The sequence below is a fragment of the Stegostoma tigrinum genome, chromosome 20 (genome assembly GCF_030684315.1).
Source record: "Stegostoma tigrinum isolate sSteTig4 chromosome 20, sSteTig4.hap1, whole genome shotgun sequence".
NCBI lineage: Eukaryota > Metazoa > Chordata > Chondrichthyes > Orectolobiformes > Stegostomatidae > Stegostoma > Stegostoma tigrinum.
Genome location: NC_081373.1, coordinates 38,479,360 through 38,497,102, shown reverse-complemented (window position 1 = coordinate 38,497,102; position 17,743 = coordinate 38,479,360). Strand labels below are relative to the sequence as shown.

The following is a 17,743-nucleotide window of genomic DNA, read 5'->3' as shown; positions in this document are numbered from 1 at the left end:
GGCACATTTCTTTTTGGTAGAAAACTTGGTGCTGCCATTTAGTACCGAAACTTCTGAAATGCTTGTAATATCCTTCATCAGAATATCCTTCATTTCAACATCCCTCAATACTCCTCACTATAATATTTCTATTATAATATCTCACAAATTCACTCACTTTGAAAACAGAGAAGTAAGAAGGATCAGATTAGTGAGTAGTTAGCCAAGTAATGTCATGATGATATCAATCTAGTTTGAATTCACTATTATTTAGCTGATAGTATTACTCATTGTTTCATACTGCAGGATCTTAGATTTAGGGTGACTCTCTAAGCTGCAAGTAGGGTGGCTTTTGAGGTGTTATGGGGAGGCAAGTAGAAGTGATCTTTAAAACTATGAGCAACATCTAGAAAATTTGTGGAAAATCAGTGACAACTTTTTATTCAAGAAACAACAGTACTGTAAGTAGAATAATACAGAAATTAAATGAGAGGTTGATGTTTGGCATATGAACAGATAAAATAACAATTGATACAAATATATTTTCTCAAAACCTTTTTTTTAAACTTTAGGCTTTTAAAGAGTTTTTTTTGAATGTATATTGTTTGTCTAAGGCAAAGAAAAGCAACATTCTTTCCAGTATGGTTTTCAACATCTAATTCCTGGATTTTTGTGCAGAATTATAAACTCTTTACAAACTTTTAAAGACAATGGCACTTCTGCTGATCATTTTGTTGCTACATTTAAAATTTGCAAAGAACACAAGTATCTTTCAGACAACAAAAGCCCTTTCAGTGCAACAATATATCTCCGTTTCAGAAATCAATCCCTGAAACCACCTCCGCAATATATTCCTTAATCCCTTCTCTGCAAAAACATCTCTAATTGTCCACAGGATCCCAAAAACTCTCCCTGGTAACTTACTGCTCAATTCTCTGATGTACAATCTTTCGGATAAAACATTTAGTATGAGGTTCCCTCTTTACTCTTAATATCTTTGTTTTTTATGTTTCATGGCATTTTAACATTGGTGAAATCTTTCACTCAACCATTGTCAGCACAAAATTATACACGGTTCATAATCATACAATCTTCATTGATATCATCCTTAGGATACCATTGTTTCTGAGAAAATAAGGATCAGCAGGAAAATGTATGATCACTTTATCTGGTCATTATTCCAAGTAAAAGTGGGATACAGCAGTACAATATGACCTGGAAAGTGCTTAAATTGAAGGTACTCATAACTGGGATTTTGAATGATGTTATATGTGGATTATTTTATGATACATGTACAAAATAACAGTTTGAAACATGAACTATTAATGACCTTGTGAAGATGTAATCTTTGCAATCTCAGCTATTGTGATGTTGGTCCTACAATTGACACAATCTGACAGTCACAGTACAGTGGAAATTCTTCCATTTATATTGAGGATAACTCCTTTAACCCCACCACAAGATAAAAATAGCTATGTGTGACCATGCATGCACAGTTGTTTGTCATGATTAGAACTTAATTTTCTGGCTCTTAGGTCATTTCCATGGGCTGGGGTAGAGCCTATTTTGGACTAAGCTAAGTTTCCTTCCGGCAGTGGCTTGCATGTGTGGGCTAAAGTCTCACTGGTAACCAGAGAGGATGGCATTAACTATCTTGCAGCAGAAATGTTGAGGGTGGGAGGGGTGGTTGTGAGGTATTGTCACTGCTGGTCCTTGAGGCACTTCTGAATCCTGTCTCTTTAAATGGGTCTTAGTCCTGCCAGTATTAAACTTGGCCATAATGTTCTCCAGAGTTGAAAAACCTGCCAATGCTTAATGGACACTAATGCCCTCCAAATCACTACCAAGCAAACAATCAATGTTTTCAGAGGTGGAGGTGTGCAGAGCTTAAGGAAGGGAGAACATTCTGAGGAACAGTCAGAAATGATTAACAATCCTTCATTCCCTTCCTATACATCACTTTTTTACTGGCTTGAAGCTGAGGGTTAAATGTGGCATTTAATACTCCTCTTGAATATCAGCAAATGAAGATAGAAAAGAAAAGTTTAAATGAGAACCATGACTGATTACAGTAGTTTTACAGAGTTCTACAGAGATTGAAAAACACTCACAGCATGCACATCTTGTCCTGTGTCAGCAGAGGGAGACACTGTCAAGTACAAATTATATGCACTGATAAATATTGTAAATATGCACCATTTGTACCAGCAGAGGGAAGCCGACCCTGTCTAGAATGTATTCCGTGCAGCAACAACTCGAAGTTTTGATCTTTCAAAAATGGGCTTGTCATAATGATAATACTGAGCAGATTTTTAAATGCTGCATGATGATTAAAATAATTTTAACAGTGAAATGTAGTACTTATTTGCAAACCTTTACTAATGAATAAAGAAATAGTCAACACTACCATCATTACGATTACTGGCAGTAATATGAGGCAGCACATCAGAGCACAATTGGAGCAGCCTGGTTAACACACCACCACAGTGGCTGGAAATGGCCTTACTGTGACGTTGTAACACTGGGGAAAATGGTAGCTTTGTAATGACTTCTTGGACAGTTACTGATTTTTGAAATGAATTTGATCCTTCATGGAAATTGTTTGTTGGATGAACTGTTGGTTGGTAACAGTTTTAAAGCTGACATTGTGTTCAACTGCCTGTTAAAGTCAGGATTCAAGATTTTTTTTGTTGTCATTCACTTTGTGTTACACAGTCTGCAAAACAACAGAAGAGAAAATGAATTAAATTAACTGAGGCTGACTGACAGCCAAATGACTTGAACCAATGCAGCTTGACATTGTACCTCAATAATCTAACATGAGCTTTTCATATTCTTTGCATTAGAACCCCAAAGGAACGCATGCAGCAAATTATACTTGGGACTTACTTCACAAACTTGTCAACATGAGACATTGATGCTTCATAGTTCTTCCCGCCAACCTCTTGGCAATGCAAAGCAATAAAATGAGGCTTGTGCGTATGCACAGTCTGCAAGGAAGAAGAATACATAATCAGTGCCACACCAGAACAACCTGTACAATTCACACGGAGTACAAGAGTTGTCAGCTGATAAAATGCTTTAGATATAGCCTTGTGTGCTCTAATGTCAAAATGGAAATGATTGTCAAATAATTTGCTGTGCTTCAGAAAAAATTTCTTTGTGTATTTACATACAATAAAACTGATCCACAGCAACTTTTGGCAAACAGAGAGGCCATGCATGACCAATTGACTATTGTTAATTTTTTTTTAAACTAAAAGCTCTGCTTTGCCCAATTAAGTTTTGCAGTTTATTTCAATAGAGATCTAAGCTCCAGCTTCTTGTTCATGTTAGCCCCACTACTTAAACTGCAGATTTGCCTGAGGCTGCCACGAAGGCTAGGAACAGAATGGTTGGGCTTGCACAAGACTTTTTTTAAAGTGTTTTATTTTAGTGCTTCGACCCAGTTGGATGAAGGAGAAAGTCACAATTTTCCGTCACTACTTCCCACATTCTCTTCATCTCCAGTGCTTTGAGGAATGGATTTCTCTCATTATTCAATGCACAAGTTGAAGGGCAGTTTGGTAATTATGCATTGCAGCACAATTAAAATCAAGACACTGAGATAAATGGGGAAACCTCATCTTTGTTATTTCATTAAAAAACAGTAGTTTACTGTTTAAATAAGAACCGCTCTCCACTTACTATATTGCCAAAGTGGATGAACTCAATCAGTAGGGAAAAGGCAAATGCCAACGCCGGGAATAATATTAAGATAATTTAATCACTGAAATCTAGGACAAGTTTCTGAAAAGGTTGTATTTATCTCCTGAGAGCTGATTTTGTTTCTATCTTGATTTAAAACTGGTGCTGATTGTATTATTTTGTTATGCCTTTCGCTTTCAGCTGCGTCCTGGCCAATGCAGACTTGGAGTTTATAGAACATAGAACATAGAGCATTACAGCGCAGTACAGGCCCTTCGGCCCTCGATGTTGCGCTGACCTGTGAAACCAATCTGTAGCCCATCTAATCTACACTATGCCATTATCATCCATATGTTTATCCAATGACCATCTAAATGCCCTTAAACTTGGCAAGTCTACTACTGTTGCAGGCAGGGCATTCCATGCCCTTACTGAGAAAAGAACCTACCTCTGACATCTGTCCTATATCTATCACCCCTCAATTTAAAGCTACGTCCCCTCGTGCTAGCCATCTCCATCCAAGGAAAAAGGCTCTCACTGTCCACCCTATCGAATCCTCTGATCATCTTGTATGTCTCCATTAGGTCACCTCTTAACCTTCTTCTCTCTAACAAAAACAGCCTCAAGTCCCTCAGCCTTTCATCGTAAGACCTTCCCTTCATACCAGGCAGTTGTACAGTATGGAGACAGGGTCTTCGGTCCAATCACTCCATACCAACCATGTTCCCAAACTGAACTAGTCCCACTTGCACATTTCAAATATTTATCCTTAATCACCATCTCTAACATGGATTATATAGCCATTCCCATACTGCACTTTGTGTAATCTTGCTGTGCAGGTGTTGGTTACTGCATTTCCTACATTATTATGACTACACTTCAAATAAGACCATAAGACCATAAGACATAGGAATGGAAGTAAGGCCATTCGGCCCATCGAGTCCACTCCGCCATTTAGTCATGGCTGATGGGCATTTCAACTCCACTTCCCTGCACTCTCCTGCTAGCCCTTGATTCCTTGTGAGATCAAGAATTTATCAATCTCTGCCTTGAAGACATTTAATGTCCTGGCCTCCACTCTGCTCCATGGCAATGAATTCCACAGGCCCAACACTCTCTGGCTGAAGGAATGTCTCCTCATTTCCGTTTTAAATTTACCCCCTCTAATTCTAAGGCTGTGCCCATGGGTCCTAGTCTCCCCACCTAATGGAAACAACTTCCCAGCGTCCACCCTTTCTAAGCCATACATTATCTTGTAAGTTTCTATTAGATCCACCCTCAACTTTCTAAACTCTAATGAATACAATAAATACAAATACAAAACACAATAAATGTATCCATATGGCTGCAAATGATGACAAATTCTACCTACATTATACCTTTATGTACCAAAACAACTCAAAGGCCATCACAGGAGCAGAATAAAAGAAAGTATGATGTTGAGCCACATAACAAGACATTAGGTCAAATAAACAAAAGCTTGGTCAAAGAAATGGCTTTTAAGGGTTTTGTAAACAGGAAACTGTATAGTTGGGAAGAAGTTTATGAAAACACATTATGTAAATAAAGATATTTCTTCTTTATTGCAATCTAGAAAGTGCCATTTGTAACATCAATTCTCATTCTGATCCTATTATGAACCAGGAACACAGGTATTAATCCATTTAATTTAAACAAGTTGTCAATTCCACTAAAACAGCATGCCACACACTAAAGAGATAGTGTTGGGCAAGCTAATGGGAGGTATAGGAATGCATCCTAGGTTATAAAAAGAGATGGTGGGGAAAATAGCCAATGTGCTTGTGATAACTTACCAAAATTTGCTGGACTCTGGCCAGTTCCAACAGGTTGGAAAAACAGCAAATGTGACGCCACTATTTAAAAAAGGAGGTAAGCAAAAGATGGGCAACTGTAGCCCTGTTAGCTTAACATATGTGGTGGGGAAAATGTTTGAATCTATAATCAAGGAAGAAATAGTACAATGTCGGGATAGAAATTGTCCCATCAGGCATGGGTAGATGAATGGCAGTTCTTGCTTAACTAATTTGCTGGAATTCTTCAAGGACATTACAAGTGCAGTGCACAATGGGGAGCCAGTGAATGGAGTCTATCTGAATTTCCAGAAGGCATTTGATTAGGTGCCACTCAAAAGGCTGATGCGTAAGATAAAGGTGCACATTATTATGGGTAACGTATTAGCATTGGTCGAAGATTGGTTAACTAGCACAAAGCAAAGAGTGGGGATAAATGGGTGTTTGGCGATCAATGGCTAGTGGTGTGCCTCAGGGATCGGTGTTAGGATCGCAATTGTTTACAATTTACATAATTGATTTAGAGTTGAGGATCAGGTATACTTCATCAAATTTCACAGATGACACTGGGATGAGTGGTAGAGCAAAGTGTGCAGAGGTCACAAAGTCTGGAGGGGGATAGAGACAAGTTAAGTAAATGGGAAAGGGTCTGGAAAATGGAGTACAATGTTGGAAAATGTGAGGTCATCCACTTTGGAAGGAATAACAGTGAAACGGACCATTATTTAAATGGTGAAAAAGTGCAGCATGCCGCTGCAAGAGGCACCTGGGTGTCCTTGCTTAAGCATCACAAAATGTGGGTTTGCAGATACAGCAGGTAATTTAGAAGGAAAATGGAATATTGTCCTTCCTTGCTAGAGGGATAGAATTCAAAAACAGGGAGATTAAGCTGCAGGCGTATGAGGTGCTGGTAAGGCCACACATGGAGGACCGGGTTCAGTTTTGGTCTCCTTATTTGAGAAAGGATGTACTGGAACTGGAGGGGGTGCGGAAGAGATTCAATAGGTTAATTCTGGAGTTGCAGGGTTGGGTTATGAGGAAAGGTTGAGTTCACCAGGTCTATACTCATTGGCATTTAGAAGAATGAGAGTTGGAATCTTAGAGAAGCATATAATGTATGAAGGGGATAGATAAGGTAGAAACAGGGAGGTTATTTCCACTGGTGGGTGAAACTAGAACTCAGGGGCAGCAGGGCTGATTTGAGGAGGAACTTCTCAGGAGGTGGCCTACTCCCGCTCATATTTTTTATGTTCTTATGTTCAATAAAAACAGCTCAGATAGCACGTATTTACAACTTTAATTACAAATGCAAGACTTCAGAAGGCTTTATGTTTAAAATGGTCTCTTAAAGTAAGATAGAATATCTTGGAATGGGCTTGGTGAACTCATTTTGTAGTCCACCTAGAGACAGGTCTACTGGATTTGGTTATCATGGAAACGAAGGGCCAAGCCAAAACCCATGGAAACCCCAGCACCAGTGTTTACACCTTGACACAAAGGAATTGGTCTCTCTGGGCACAGATTCATAGACTCAGAAAACCTGGCAAGAATTGCTGTTGTGAGAAACAAACGGGAAAAGACTGCTGTTACATTAACCACAAATAGAATGCCAGTGGGAAATGGTTTTTCATTTGAAAAGAAGGAATTTGTGTAAGTTTAACAATCAAGGAGTAACTAGTTGTCTGATTTGGAAAACTTAAAGAAACAACTTTTAAAGAACAGCCAGGCTGCTAAAAAAAAATTCAGGATGGGGTTTAACTTGATCTACAAAGTTACACATCTCTGCTGAAAGCATAGTGTAACATATTGAGTCATGAATCATCTTTGCTTGTGTTAATTAGTTAATAAGGAAGTGCCTTTTTCAGATTGGTATGTTAGCTACCTGTTAAATAAGGCTTGGTCTTTGCTGATTGTATTTGTTTGCTGATTGAATTATTGGTAAAACATTCAGTTATTTGAAGTTTTATTGAGCAGTTCCCAGTTTTTTTCATTAATATTTTTCTGCCTAAGTGTCCTCTGCTCAGGGCAGCAATCTACATCAAGATATTATTTTAATAGAGACAGTCAACCCACCCAGGAGTCTGGCAGGTGAGTGTCATATATAAGAGTTCATTATATATAAGTGTCTTATACAAATTCCACTTCCTTGCTCTTGTATTCTATGCCTCTATTAATAAAGCAGAAGACCATGTATGCTTTAAGGAATGCTGAGGGCAGCGCAGCGCATCAGTAGTTAGCACTGCTACCTCAAAGTGACCAGTAAAGAATTCTTATTGCAACTGTGGACATCAGTGAGAGCAAGGTACAATAAGACATCTTTGCTCTTTTATTCTGCTCCCTTTGTAATAAAGATGAACATACCATATGATTTCCTGACTGCTTGCTGTAAGTTCATGTTAACTTTGTGTGATTTGTGTACAAGGATATCCTTGTCGGTCTTAAAAAATGAAATCCAGTCTCTCATCATTTAAAAAAAATCTACTTTTCAATTTTTTATTTTGTCCAAAACATTTACTGTATTATAAAATTAGCTAGATCCAGGCCAGACAACACACAGTCAGCAATATTGACTTATTTTATTAATCATTTATTATTTATTTTCATCTGTTACGTTTAATAAGTACATTGCTCTATCTTTTTAAATTGGACTGCATTTTGCCTGAGCTTTGGAAGTCATTGGGTTCATGATGAATAATAATTCATAACCTAGCCCCAGAAACTGGAGGAGAGAAGTCAAGAACAAGTTAGGAAGAGTTTGGCCTGCACCCTTTGAAGGAGAGTGAATACTGGAAGCAAAATTGATAATCTTTGCTCATTCAGGCAAAGAGCAGGAAATAGTACCACTACAATCTTTTTCTTGGAATGGATGGGTGATGGTAAAGGAGAAGTTATCCAATGTGAAAGCAACTTCAGCCAGACAGAGGAGTTTGGTGGGCAATGGGAGAGCATTGGATTGATCTCCAAATAAGTGGAGAGCTCACAGATTAGTCTGGGTGGGGATGAAGGCTTAGAAGAACAAGTCCTGAAGAAGGTCCTGAAATGTTAACTCTGCATTCTGTCCATAGATGCTGCCAGACCTGCTGAGTTGTTCTAGCAATTTCTGTTTTTGTTTCAGTTCTCCTGCATCCACAGTCCTTTGTCTTAAATTGGATGGGATGATTGTTTTTTGAACATTATTTATCACTCTCTGAGTACAATTCTGGGGCCCAGTCAACTACCATCTTAATTCTTCATCTAGCTCTGTACCCTCAGTCTGTAGCAGCACTCCAATGATGTGCAGCACCATATGGAGGAGCAGAATCTTAACTATTGATTAGGTGCTTTGTAACCTTCCAAACTCAATTAAAAATTAAACAATTTCAGACCATAACCTCTGTCCCCTGCTTTGCAGATTTTGGTTTCACTCTTATTTTTTATCTCTTATTGCTTTTGGAAGGGGGCTGTGAATGTGTCTGGCATTCACACCTCCTCTAGGCAACTCTTTGGTTTCTTTACTTGCCCTGTTGCTATTCTCATTGATCTTGCTGTTTCATCATCTCATTACTTGCTCTCTCCTATCTTCTACACAATCACAGATCCCCTTTTATACATGCTTAAACCTGTTACATTTCTAACTTTTCCTCATTCTAATCAAAGGTCATCAACCTGAAAAGTGAGTTTTGTTTTTCTGTATAGATACTGCCTGGTCTGCTGAATATTTCTAGCATGTTCTGCCTTTATTTCTGATTCCCAGCATTCATCGTATTTTGCTTTTGTAAAAGTAATTTTTAGATTGACTGGAAATGACGTGCCCTGAAGAATCAAAAAGGGCTAGAAGCAGCTATGAACTTGGTGGGTATTTTGCATGGTAAACAGCTGATTACATCAGGGTGAAGAAAGATGAGAAAACTAAAATCAGAGATGGCATCTAATCTTATTGATGTTCTCTTTCCATGGCATTGTATGGGTGGTAATGAGGTGGAACTTGTTACATTGTACCTACGGTATAAAGCAACTTACAATGTTCATCCATGATCACATCTTTGTATGGCAATCATAACTTCATCAAAATACCGTGGCTCAGCTTATGTGTCTTCCTCAAACTTTAACTTATTTAAACCTTTACCTGAATCTTGTCCCACCCCAAGTCACCTTATCCTGGTTTTCTTACATTTTCTCCCAGATATGGCAATGTCTCCAATTTAAAGTTTTCATTTTGATTTAAAATTCCTTTCATGGGTTCTCTGTGTAATCTCCTCTATCCCGATACATGCTGTTTTCCTTTAATTCTGGACTCCTGTGCATCTGCAAATCATTGTCACCATTGGAGGCCATGCCTTCACCATCTATGTGCCATTCTCTGGAATTTTGAAAATCCCTCTGTCTTTCCATCCCATCTTCCCCAAAGGGCATGGATTTAAAGTGGTTTTCAAAAGAAGCAAGTTGGTAAGAAAAATATTTATAGGGCCTGGAATGCATTGCATGGAAATGTAGTAAAGAAAACTTCAATTGAGGCATTCAAGATGGCATTGGATGTTTATTTGGATAGAAATGATGTGCAAAGGAGAGACAAAAATCAGGAAACTGGCAGTACATAATGTGCACATTTGAAGAGCTAGTGAAGACATGATGTGTCTGTATTGTGACAACTGTCATTTTCCTTTCTGACCCACCTTAAAATCTACCAAATATCTCTTCCTCTATCTCAATGACCATTTTCATCTGACCCACATCTGTGAGGTTGCTAGAGACATTTTACTACATTGAAGGCGCTATACAAATGCAAATTATTGTATTATTCTTCTACAGTCAATAGCAATGTAAGATCACACTGTACCTTTCGCAGCTGCTGTCTAATCTAAGAAGTAATCCTGAAAACCTGTTTCCTGTGTTAAATAGAGTAACAACTGTGCCAGCCTAACTGATTCTTCCACATAGCATTTATAGCCTTATTTCCAACAATGTATTTGATTGGTGAGGTATTGTGGTTTAAGACCAAAATGCTTTAAAAATGGTATGCATTAGCAAACATTAATTAATTAAGACAACAGGGGAATAACAGTGATAATGGGAACTGCAGATGCTGGAGAACCAGAGATAACAAAGTATGGAGCTGGATGAACACAGCAGGCCAAGCAGCATCTCAGGAGCACAAAAGCTGATGTTTCGGGCCTAGACCTTTCATCAAAAAAGGGGGATTGGGAGAAGGTTCTGAAATAAATAGGGAGAGACGAGGAGGCGGACCGTACTTGAATGGTGGAGAGGAGAGTATAGGTGGGGAGGTAAGGAGGGGAAGAGAAGGAGGGGAGACGGCAGTCCAGGGAGGACGGACAGGTCAAGGGGGCGGGATGAGGTTAGTAGGTAGGAAATGGAGACGCGGCTTGAGGTGGGAGGAGGGGATAGGTAGGGGAAGAACAGGTTAGGGAGGCGGGGACAAGCTGGGCTGGTTTTGGGATGCAGTGGGGGGAGGGGAGATTTTAAAGCTTGTGAAATCCACATTGGTACCATTGGGCTGCAGGGTTCCCAAGTGGAATATGAGTTGCTGTTCCTGCAACCTTTGGGTGGCATCATTACAGCACTGCAGGAGGCCCAGGATGGACATGTCTTCCAAGGAATGGGAGGGGGGAGTTAAAATGGTTTGTGACTGGGAGGTGAAGTTTAGTTTCTTAATGTGGCTGCCACATATCGGAAAATTACAGGAAGATAAAGTCAGCACCTCACTAACCACCATCCTTCTCCAATTGTGTACGGAAACCATGACATGAAACATTTCAGAGACACCGATAATTATGAGGAATACTTACCCATTCATGCAAACCTTTTTAAAAATGTTTTTCACGCTTACAAGATGGATAAACGGACTGAAAAGATTCTGTAGCCTTCCATAAGGAAAGTAATTCCAGAATGCTAGAAGAAAATATTCCTTCTGATAAATATTTATGTTTGCCAATACAGTATAGAATGTAATTAGCACTGTAGCTGGGCTTGCATTCATGAAAGAGGTATGACAAATGAGGTGTGACCTTCCTTGCTCTTTAAATCATAAACTTACTATTTGTTGAGATTGTTTTAAAGTCTGTCCTCAGTATGGTGGAGTTTGCTGGACAAGGTGAGTGGAACACCCAGCAGCATTTACAGAGTTGTGTATTTTCACCAACACTAGATACGTATAGGTGGCAAAGTACTGCACGTACACAGGCCATTCGGCCAAGCTATTCCCTACCAGTGTCTTTGCTTCACAGAATATTCTACCATCCTTTTTCATCAAATCAGTCAACATAACCCTCTATTCCTTTCCCCTTTCCCTTAAATATATTTTCCAAGCTATATTGATCCATCATCATAATATATATCTTATATATCTCAAGATAATGCCAAGATAATTCTAAATTTGAATAGTTTATTTACATATCTTAAACAATTTTAGAATTTACAGAACTTTCAGAACACATTCAGTCATAAGGAGGATCAATATGCTTAATTATCCCTAGTACTTTCACTTAACTCACTGGCTCCAGCCACAGGCTAAAGCAATCAAGCCCTATTCAAGGATCTGTGACCAGATAAGTTTAATCAATTCCTACATTAAGTACATTCCAAATTGATTAATTAGGACTAAAACAACTCAAAGAACAGACCAATCTGAGTCCAAATTATTTGCCTTAAGTGTAACCATGGCATTGAAGTCCCAGAGAAAAATGTGACATTGAATATGGTAAAAAGAACAGAAAGATGAGTAAGAATATTTTACTTATGATCAGAAGGAAATTGAGTACTGAGGAGGGGGTACTGAAATGGGTCAGGCCATGACACGTCAACTGATGTCGCACAGACTTCAAAAGTACTCAGTAGGGTTTTTTGTGTCAGTCTTTACCAAGAACACAGGCAATTTCTTTGTTCTAGAAAGGAAAATGGAGAGAGCTACAGAGGCAAATAGTGATATTATTCACATTACACCAGGATGGCTGTGAAAATTCAAGATAGATAAATCTCAAGGTCAGATAAGATGCTTTCAAGGATCCTTAATTCAGTTAGGGAGGAACCTACACATATCCATTAGAAATTACTGGAAAACAAGAATTGGAGAAAGGCATTTGTTACTCCTGGTTTGAAAAGGTCGCAAAAGTGACTCAGGAATCTTCAGGCCAATGTGTACTTTGATGTCCATTATGGCTATAGCTACTGATATCCTTCTAAAAGATCATCGAATAGCTTGATGGAAATATGGCATCATAAAGGCAATGTCTTGCTGGGAGCTACAGCCTGCTGGGGAAGAGCTGAAGAATTAGGATTTAAGATTACAAAGCTTCCCTCTGCTGGGTGTCACTTCAGATCTAGGGTTTTCTGGATTAACTAATTGAGATTGAATGTTATGATTAGTGAACAAATTCATTATTACTGCATCCTGCAAGCACTACGAGTTTCAAAGGTAAGTTAGATGAACCTTCCATCCAATTCGGCATCATCCATGTAATAATTTCTATGAGGGTTTGATGCCAGTTCTCTAGTTTTCTCTAAGAAAACAAAAATTGGCTAAAATGACCACAAGTCTAGGATTTCCATGTTTCACAACCTGTGTCCTGCTGCTAAACCTTGTGGCTCTCAGTCTGGTTTTTATTGAATGGAAAGTGCATCATCTGTTGACTACAATGTAATTCCTACAACCTAAGCCATATAAATCACTGAATTGGCAGACAGTGTATGCAAACCAAATGTAAGGTTGGATACACTGGTCATCTTATCTTACACAATATGTTATAAGGTCCTACTCTGCAATAAATAAAGTCTTGTAATAGTATAACTGGCTTGCCCCCCCCATTGAATATGTAATGATTGTTTTATTTATTACTTAATAAAATTGTTGGAGCTACATCCTTCTAAGCCTTTCCAGGTTAAGACTGGCAGATTTAGAACCATGTGTCAATTTGTTAAATTTTGAGATGAAATATACATCAATGATGACTGGTCTTTGATCTTTGATATTTGAGAAATACAGTTTATAAAGTAAACAAGTGAACAACTTTAGTCTAAATAAGCTAATTTTAAGGGGTAAAAATAACTTCTTCCAAATAAGGAATTAACATTAAAAGTTGCTGCTAATGACAAGAAATGCAGTTTTTGACTAAGCTCTTTTATTTAATAGAAGTTGGTAAAGCCCTGTCACCCAAGTTCGAGTTATCTTTCTTACTCAACAACTGGCTTGGATTAAGTTTACAGCAACAGTAGCATAATGGTTTAGCACATTGCACTTCATTGAAGCCAAGAGATGCATTGAATTTCATGACGTTATCTAGAAAATCTGTTATACCATCACTGTATTTTGTTACAAGGATTTCATTAAAGTTGCGAAATAAACGCAAGCTGTTGTGGTTACATATGATTTAGAGAATGTGTTGAATTGATTTGCACCCTAGTTGACAATGTATGTGATGAATTACAGGCTTGTCACTGTAACCAACAGCTTTAGTGACGTAAGGTTAGAAGTCGTGAAGGATCTAGCATTGCCTGAAACATTCATAAGGAGTTTATAACTTGTCCTTTTAGTTTTAGATTGCACTGTCTTAAGCTAAAAGTCTAAGGATATAACTAAATTGGAGAGGTGATCAGAAGAGATTTACAAGGATGTGGCTGGGACTGGAGGGTTTGAGTTATAGCAAGGGGCTGAATAGGCTGAGATGTTTTTAACTGGAGCATAGGAGGTTGAGGAGTGACCTTATTGAGGTTTATGAAATCATGTGAAGCACAAATAAGGTGAACAGCAAAGCCTTAGCCCTATTTGCCAAAGCTTTTTCATGTCCCCTTTTTCCTCTTAAGTATACTCCGACTGCCTTTATACTATTCTCGGGATTCACTCGATCCCTGCTGTCTATACCTGATGTATTTGTCTTTCTTTTCTTAACCAGAACTTCAATTTGTCCAGTCATCCAGCATTCCCTACACCTACCAGCCTTACTGATCACCCTAACTGGAACTCACTGTCTATTGACTCTCATTATCTCATCTTTGAAGGCTTCCTATTTTTGAGCCATCCATTTACCTGTGAAAATCCACCCCCCAAATCAACATTTGAAAGTTCCTGGCTTAATAGCATCTAAATTGGCCTTCCTCCAATTTAGAATTTTAACTGTCAGATCCACTCGATCCTTTTGCATCACTATTTTAAAACTAATAGAATTATGGTGCTCCCCCGCTGTATTGGTGCTGAGTCCACTGCTTTTTGTCATTTACATAAATGATTTGGGTGTGAACACAGGAGGTACGGTTAGTAAATTTTCAGATAACACCAAAATTGGAGGTATAGTGGACAGCAAAGAAGATTATCTCAGAATACAGTTGGATTTTGATCAGATGGGCCAATGGACCAAGGGTGGCAGATGGAGTTTAATTTAGATAAATGTGAGGTGCTGCATTTTGGAAAGACAAATGAGGGCAGGATGTATACACTTAATGGTAAGGTCCTGGGGAGTGTTGCTGAACAAAGAGACCTTGGAGTGCAGGTTCATTGTTCTTTGAAAGTGGAGGCACAGGTAGACAGGAGTGAAAACATTTGGTATGCTTGCTTTTATTGGTCAGTGCATTGAGTATAGGAGTTGGGAGGACATGTCGCCTGTACAGGACATTGGTTAGGCCATTTTTGGAGTTGTGTGTGGAATTCTGCTCACCTTCCTTTAGGAAAGATATTGTGAAGTTAGAAAGGGTTCAGAAAAGATCTACAAGGATGTTGTCAGGGTTGGATGGTTTGAGCTATAGAGAGATGCTGAGTAGACTGGGGCTATTTTCCCTGGAGTATCAGAGGCTGAGGGGTGACCTTATAGAGGTTTATGTAATCACGAGAGGCATGGATAGGTTAAATAGGCAAGGTCTTTTCCCTGGTGTTGGGGAGTCCAAAACTAGAGGCAGTAGCTTTAAGATAAAAGGGGAAAGATATAAAAGGGATGTAAGGGGTAACTTTTTCATGCAGAGGGTGGTGCAAGTACGGAATAAGTTGCCAAAGGAAGTCATGGAGGCTGATACAATTACAACATTGACAAAGCATCTGGAATGGCATATGGTTAGGAACGCTTTAGAGGAATATGGGCCAAATGCTGGCAAATGGGACTAGATTAATTTGGAATATTTGGTCAGCATGGACAAGTTGGCCTGAAGGGTCTGTTTTCATGCTTTACATCTCTGTGACTCTATGACTGTTCCCTACGAAGGGGAGTTCAAAACTAGAGGGCATATTTTTAAGGTAATAGGGAAAAGATTTTAAAGGGACCTGAAGGACAGCTTTTTTCACACAGAGAGTGGCTTGTATGTGGAGTGAATGGCCAGATGAAGTGATAGCTGCAGGGATAGTCACAACATTTAAAATACATCTGGACAGGTACATGCATAGGAAAGGGTTAGAGGGATATGGGTCAAATGCAGGTAAGTGGGACTAGTCTAGTTTAGAAAACCTGGTCAGCATGGATGAGTTGGACTGCAGGGTTTCTGTGCTGTATGACTTTATGACTCTATAACAATTGCCTACTGCTGGCTTGTAAAAGCAGATGATAATGATGATGTCTGATGAACAGAACAGACAGAGAGAAAAACTTTAGAGTGCACAAACAATTAAGAGTAGATGTTACAAAGATATTAAAAATACTAAAATAAAGGCTCTGAATGTAGGAAGCATTCTTAAAAAAGGAATCAAATTGATCGCACACATTTAAGCAAATAAATATGATGTGAAAGCCATTACCAGAGAAGTGAGTGTATGAAAACAAGAACTGGATCCAAATTGGCTTCATGGTAGGAGATAGAAGATAGAAGTCTATTTGAGAGACTGGTAGTCGGTGTGCAGTGGCATATCATGGGGATCAGTGTTAGGTTCCCTATTGTATCGTATAAACAATATTGAAGTCAATGTGGGGGTGTTGGTTAGTCCAGTGGGCAGATCTGGGGCAGACAGAATTGAATCCTCAGAATGTGAGGTGATTTACTTTGGAAGAAGTAACTAGACAGGGGAGTACTAAATAAGTGGCAGGACACTGGAAAGTTAACAGAGATAGAGGGATCTTGGGGTACTTGTCCACAGAGCACTGAAGACAGCATGACAGGTTAATAGAGTCGTTAAGAAGGCACACTTGCCTTTATCAGTCGTAACACAGATTATAAGACCAGGGAGGTTATCTTGGAAGTGTATAGGACTTTGGTTAGGCCACAGCTGGAGTACCATGTGCAGTTCTGATTCCTGCACTGCAGGAAAGACATGATTGCATTGCAGAGGGTGCAAAGGAGATTGTTTGAGATGTTGCTTGGAATAGAGCATTTCAGCCAAGAAGTGTGACTGGGTAAGCTGTTTTCTTTAGAACAGAGAGGTGTGAGGGGGTCCTGTTTGAAGAGTATGAAATTGTGCGAGAAATGGACAAGGTGAATTGAAAGCAGCTGTTCCCCTTAATTGAGGAATCAATAACAAGGGGGCATAATTTTAATATCTTCTTAGGGTTTTAAAAGAGATCACTCAAAGTATTGCATTGGTGTTTATTTTCCAAACTTCCTATATTCAGTAAAGGTTCCATCAGACTGGAAAAGTAGTAAATATAACTCCTCTCCAAGAAAGGGCCGAGGCAGGATATAGATACTTTCAGTGACACAAAGATAGCTGAAGGGATAGGTAGTGTTGAGGAAGTGAGAAGACTGCAGAACGACTTAGACAGACTAGGATAGTGGGCAAAGAAGTGGCAGTTGGAATACAATGTGGGAAAGTGTGAAGTTACGCAATTGGTGGGACGAATACAGGCATAGATTATTTTCTAAACGTGGAATGGCTTGAGAAATCTGAAGCACAAAACGACTTGGAAATCCTTGTTCAGAATTTTCTTAACTTTAAGATGCAGGGTCAATTCGCATTGAGGAACGCATATACAATGTGAACATTCATTTCAACAGGGTTAAAATACAAGAGCAGAGAAGTACTGCTGAGGCTGTATAAGGCTCCGGTCAGACCACATTTTGAATATTGTGAGCAGCTTTGAGCCCTGTATCTAAGGAAGGATGTGCTGGTGTTGGAAGGGATCCAGAGGAGGTTTGCGCAAATTGATCTCAGCCATGAAGGGCTTGTCACAAGGTGCAGTCAAGGACTCTGGGTCTGTACTTGACAGAGTTTAGAAGAATGATTCGGGGGGAGGCGGGATCTGATTGAAACTTACAGAATACTGGGAGGCCTGGATACATTGAACATGGAGAAGACGTTTCCATAAGTAAGAGAGACTAGGACCCAAGGGCACAGCCTGAATAAAGGGATGACCCTATAGAACAGA

General features: G+C 39.1%; 1 protein-coding gene across 3 annotated transcripts in view; it reads right to left on the bottom strand.

The window, feature by feature from the left end:
• The window catches only part of LOC125461849 (inositol polyphosphate-5-phosphatase A), a 499,445-nt gene that overhangs the window by 258,441 nt on the left and 223,261 nt on the right, over positions 1 to 17,743 (bottom strand). For all 3 annotated transcript variants that reach the window (XM_048551135.2, XM_048551134.2, XM_059653108.1), the window contains exon 3: positions 2,869 to 2,969. In XM_048551135.2, coding sequence (XP_048407092.2) covers positions 2,869 to 2,969 — 101 coding nt within the window. The remainder of the gene's footprint in view (positions 1 to 2,868; positions 2,970 to 17,743) is intronic.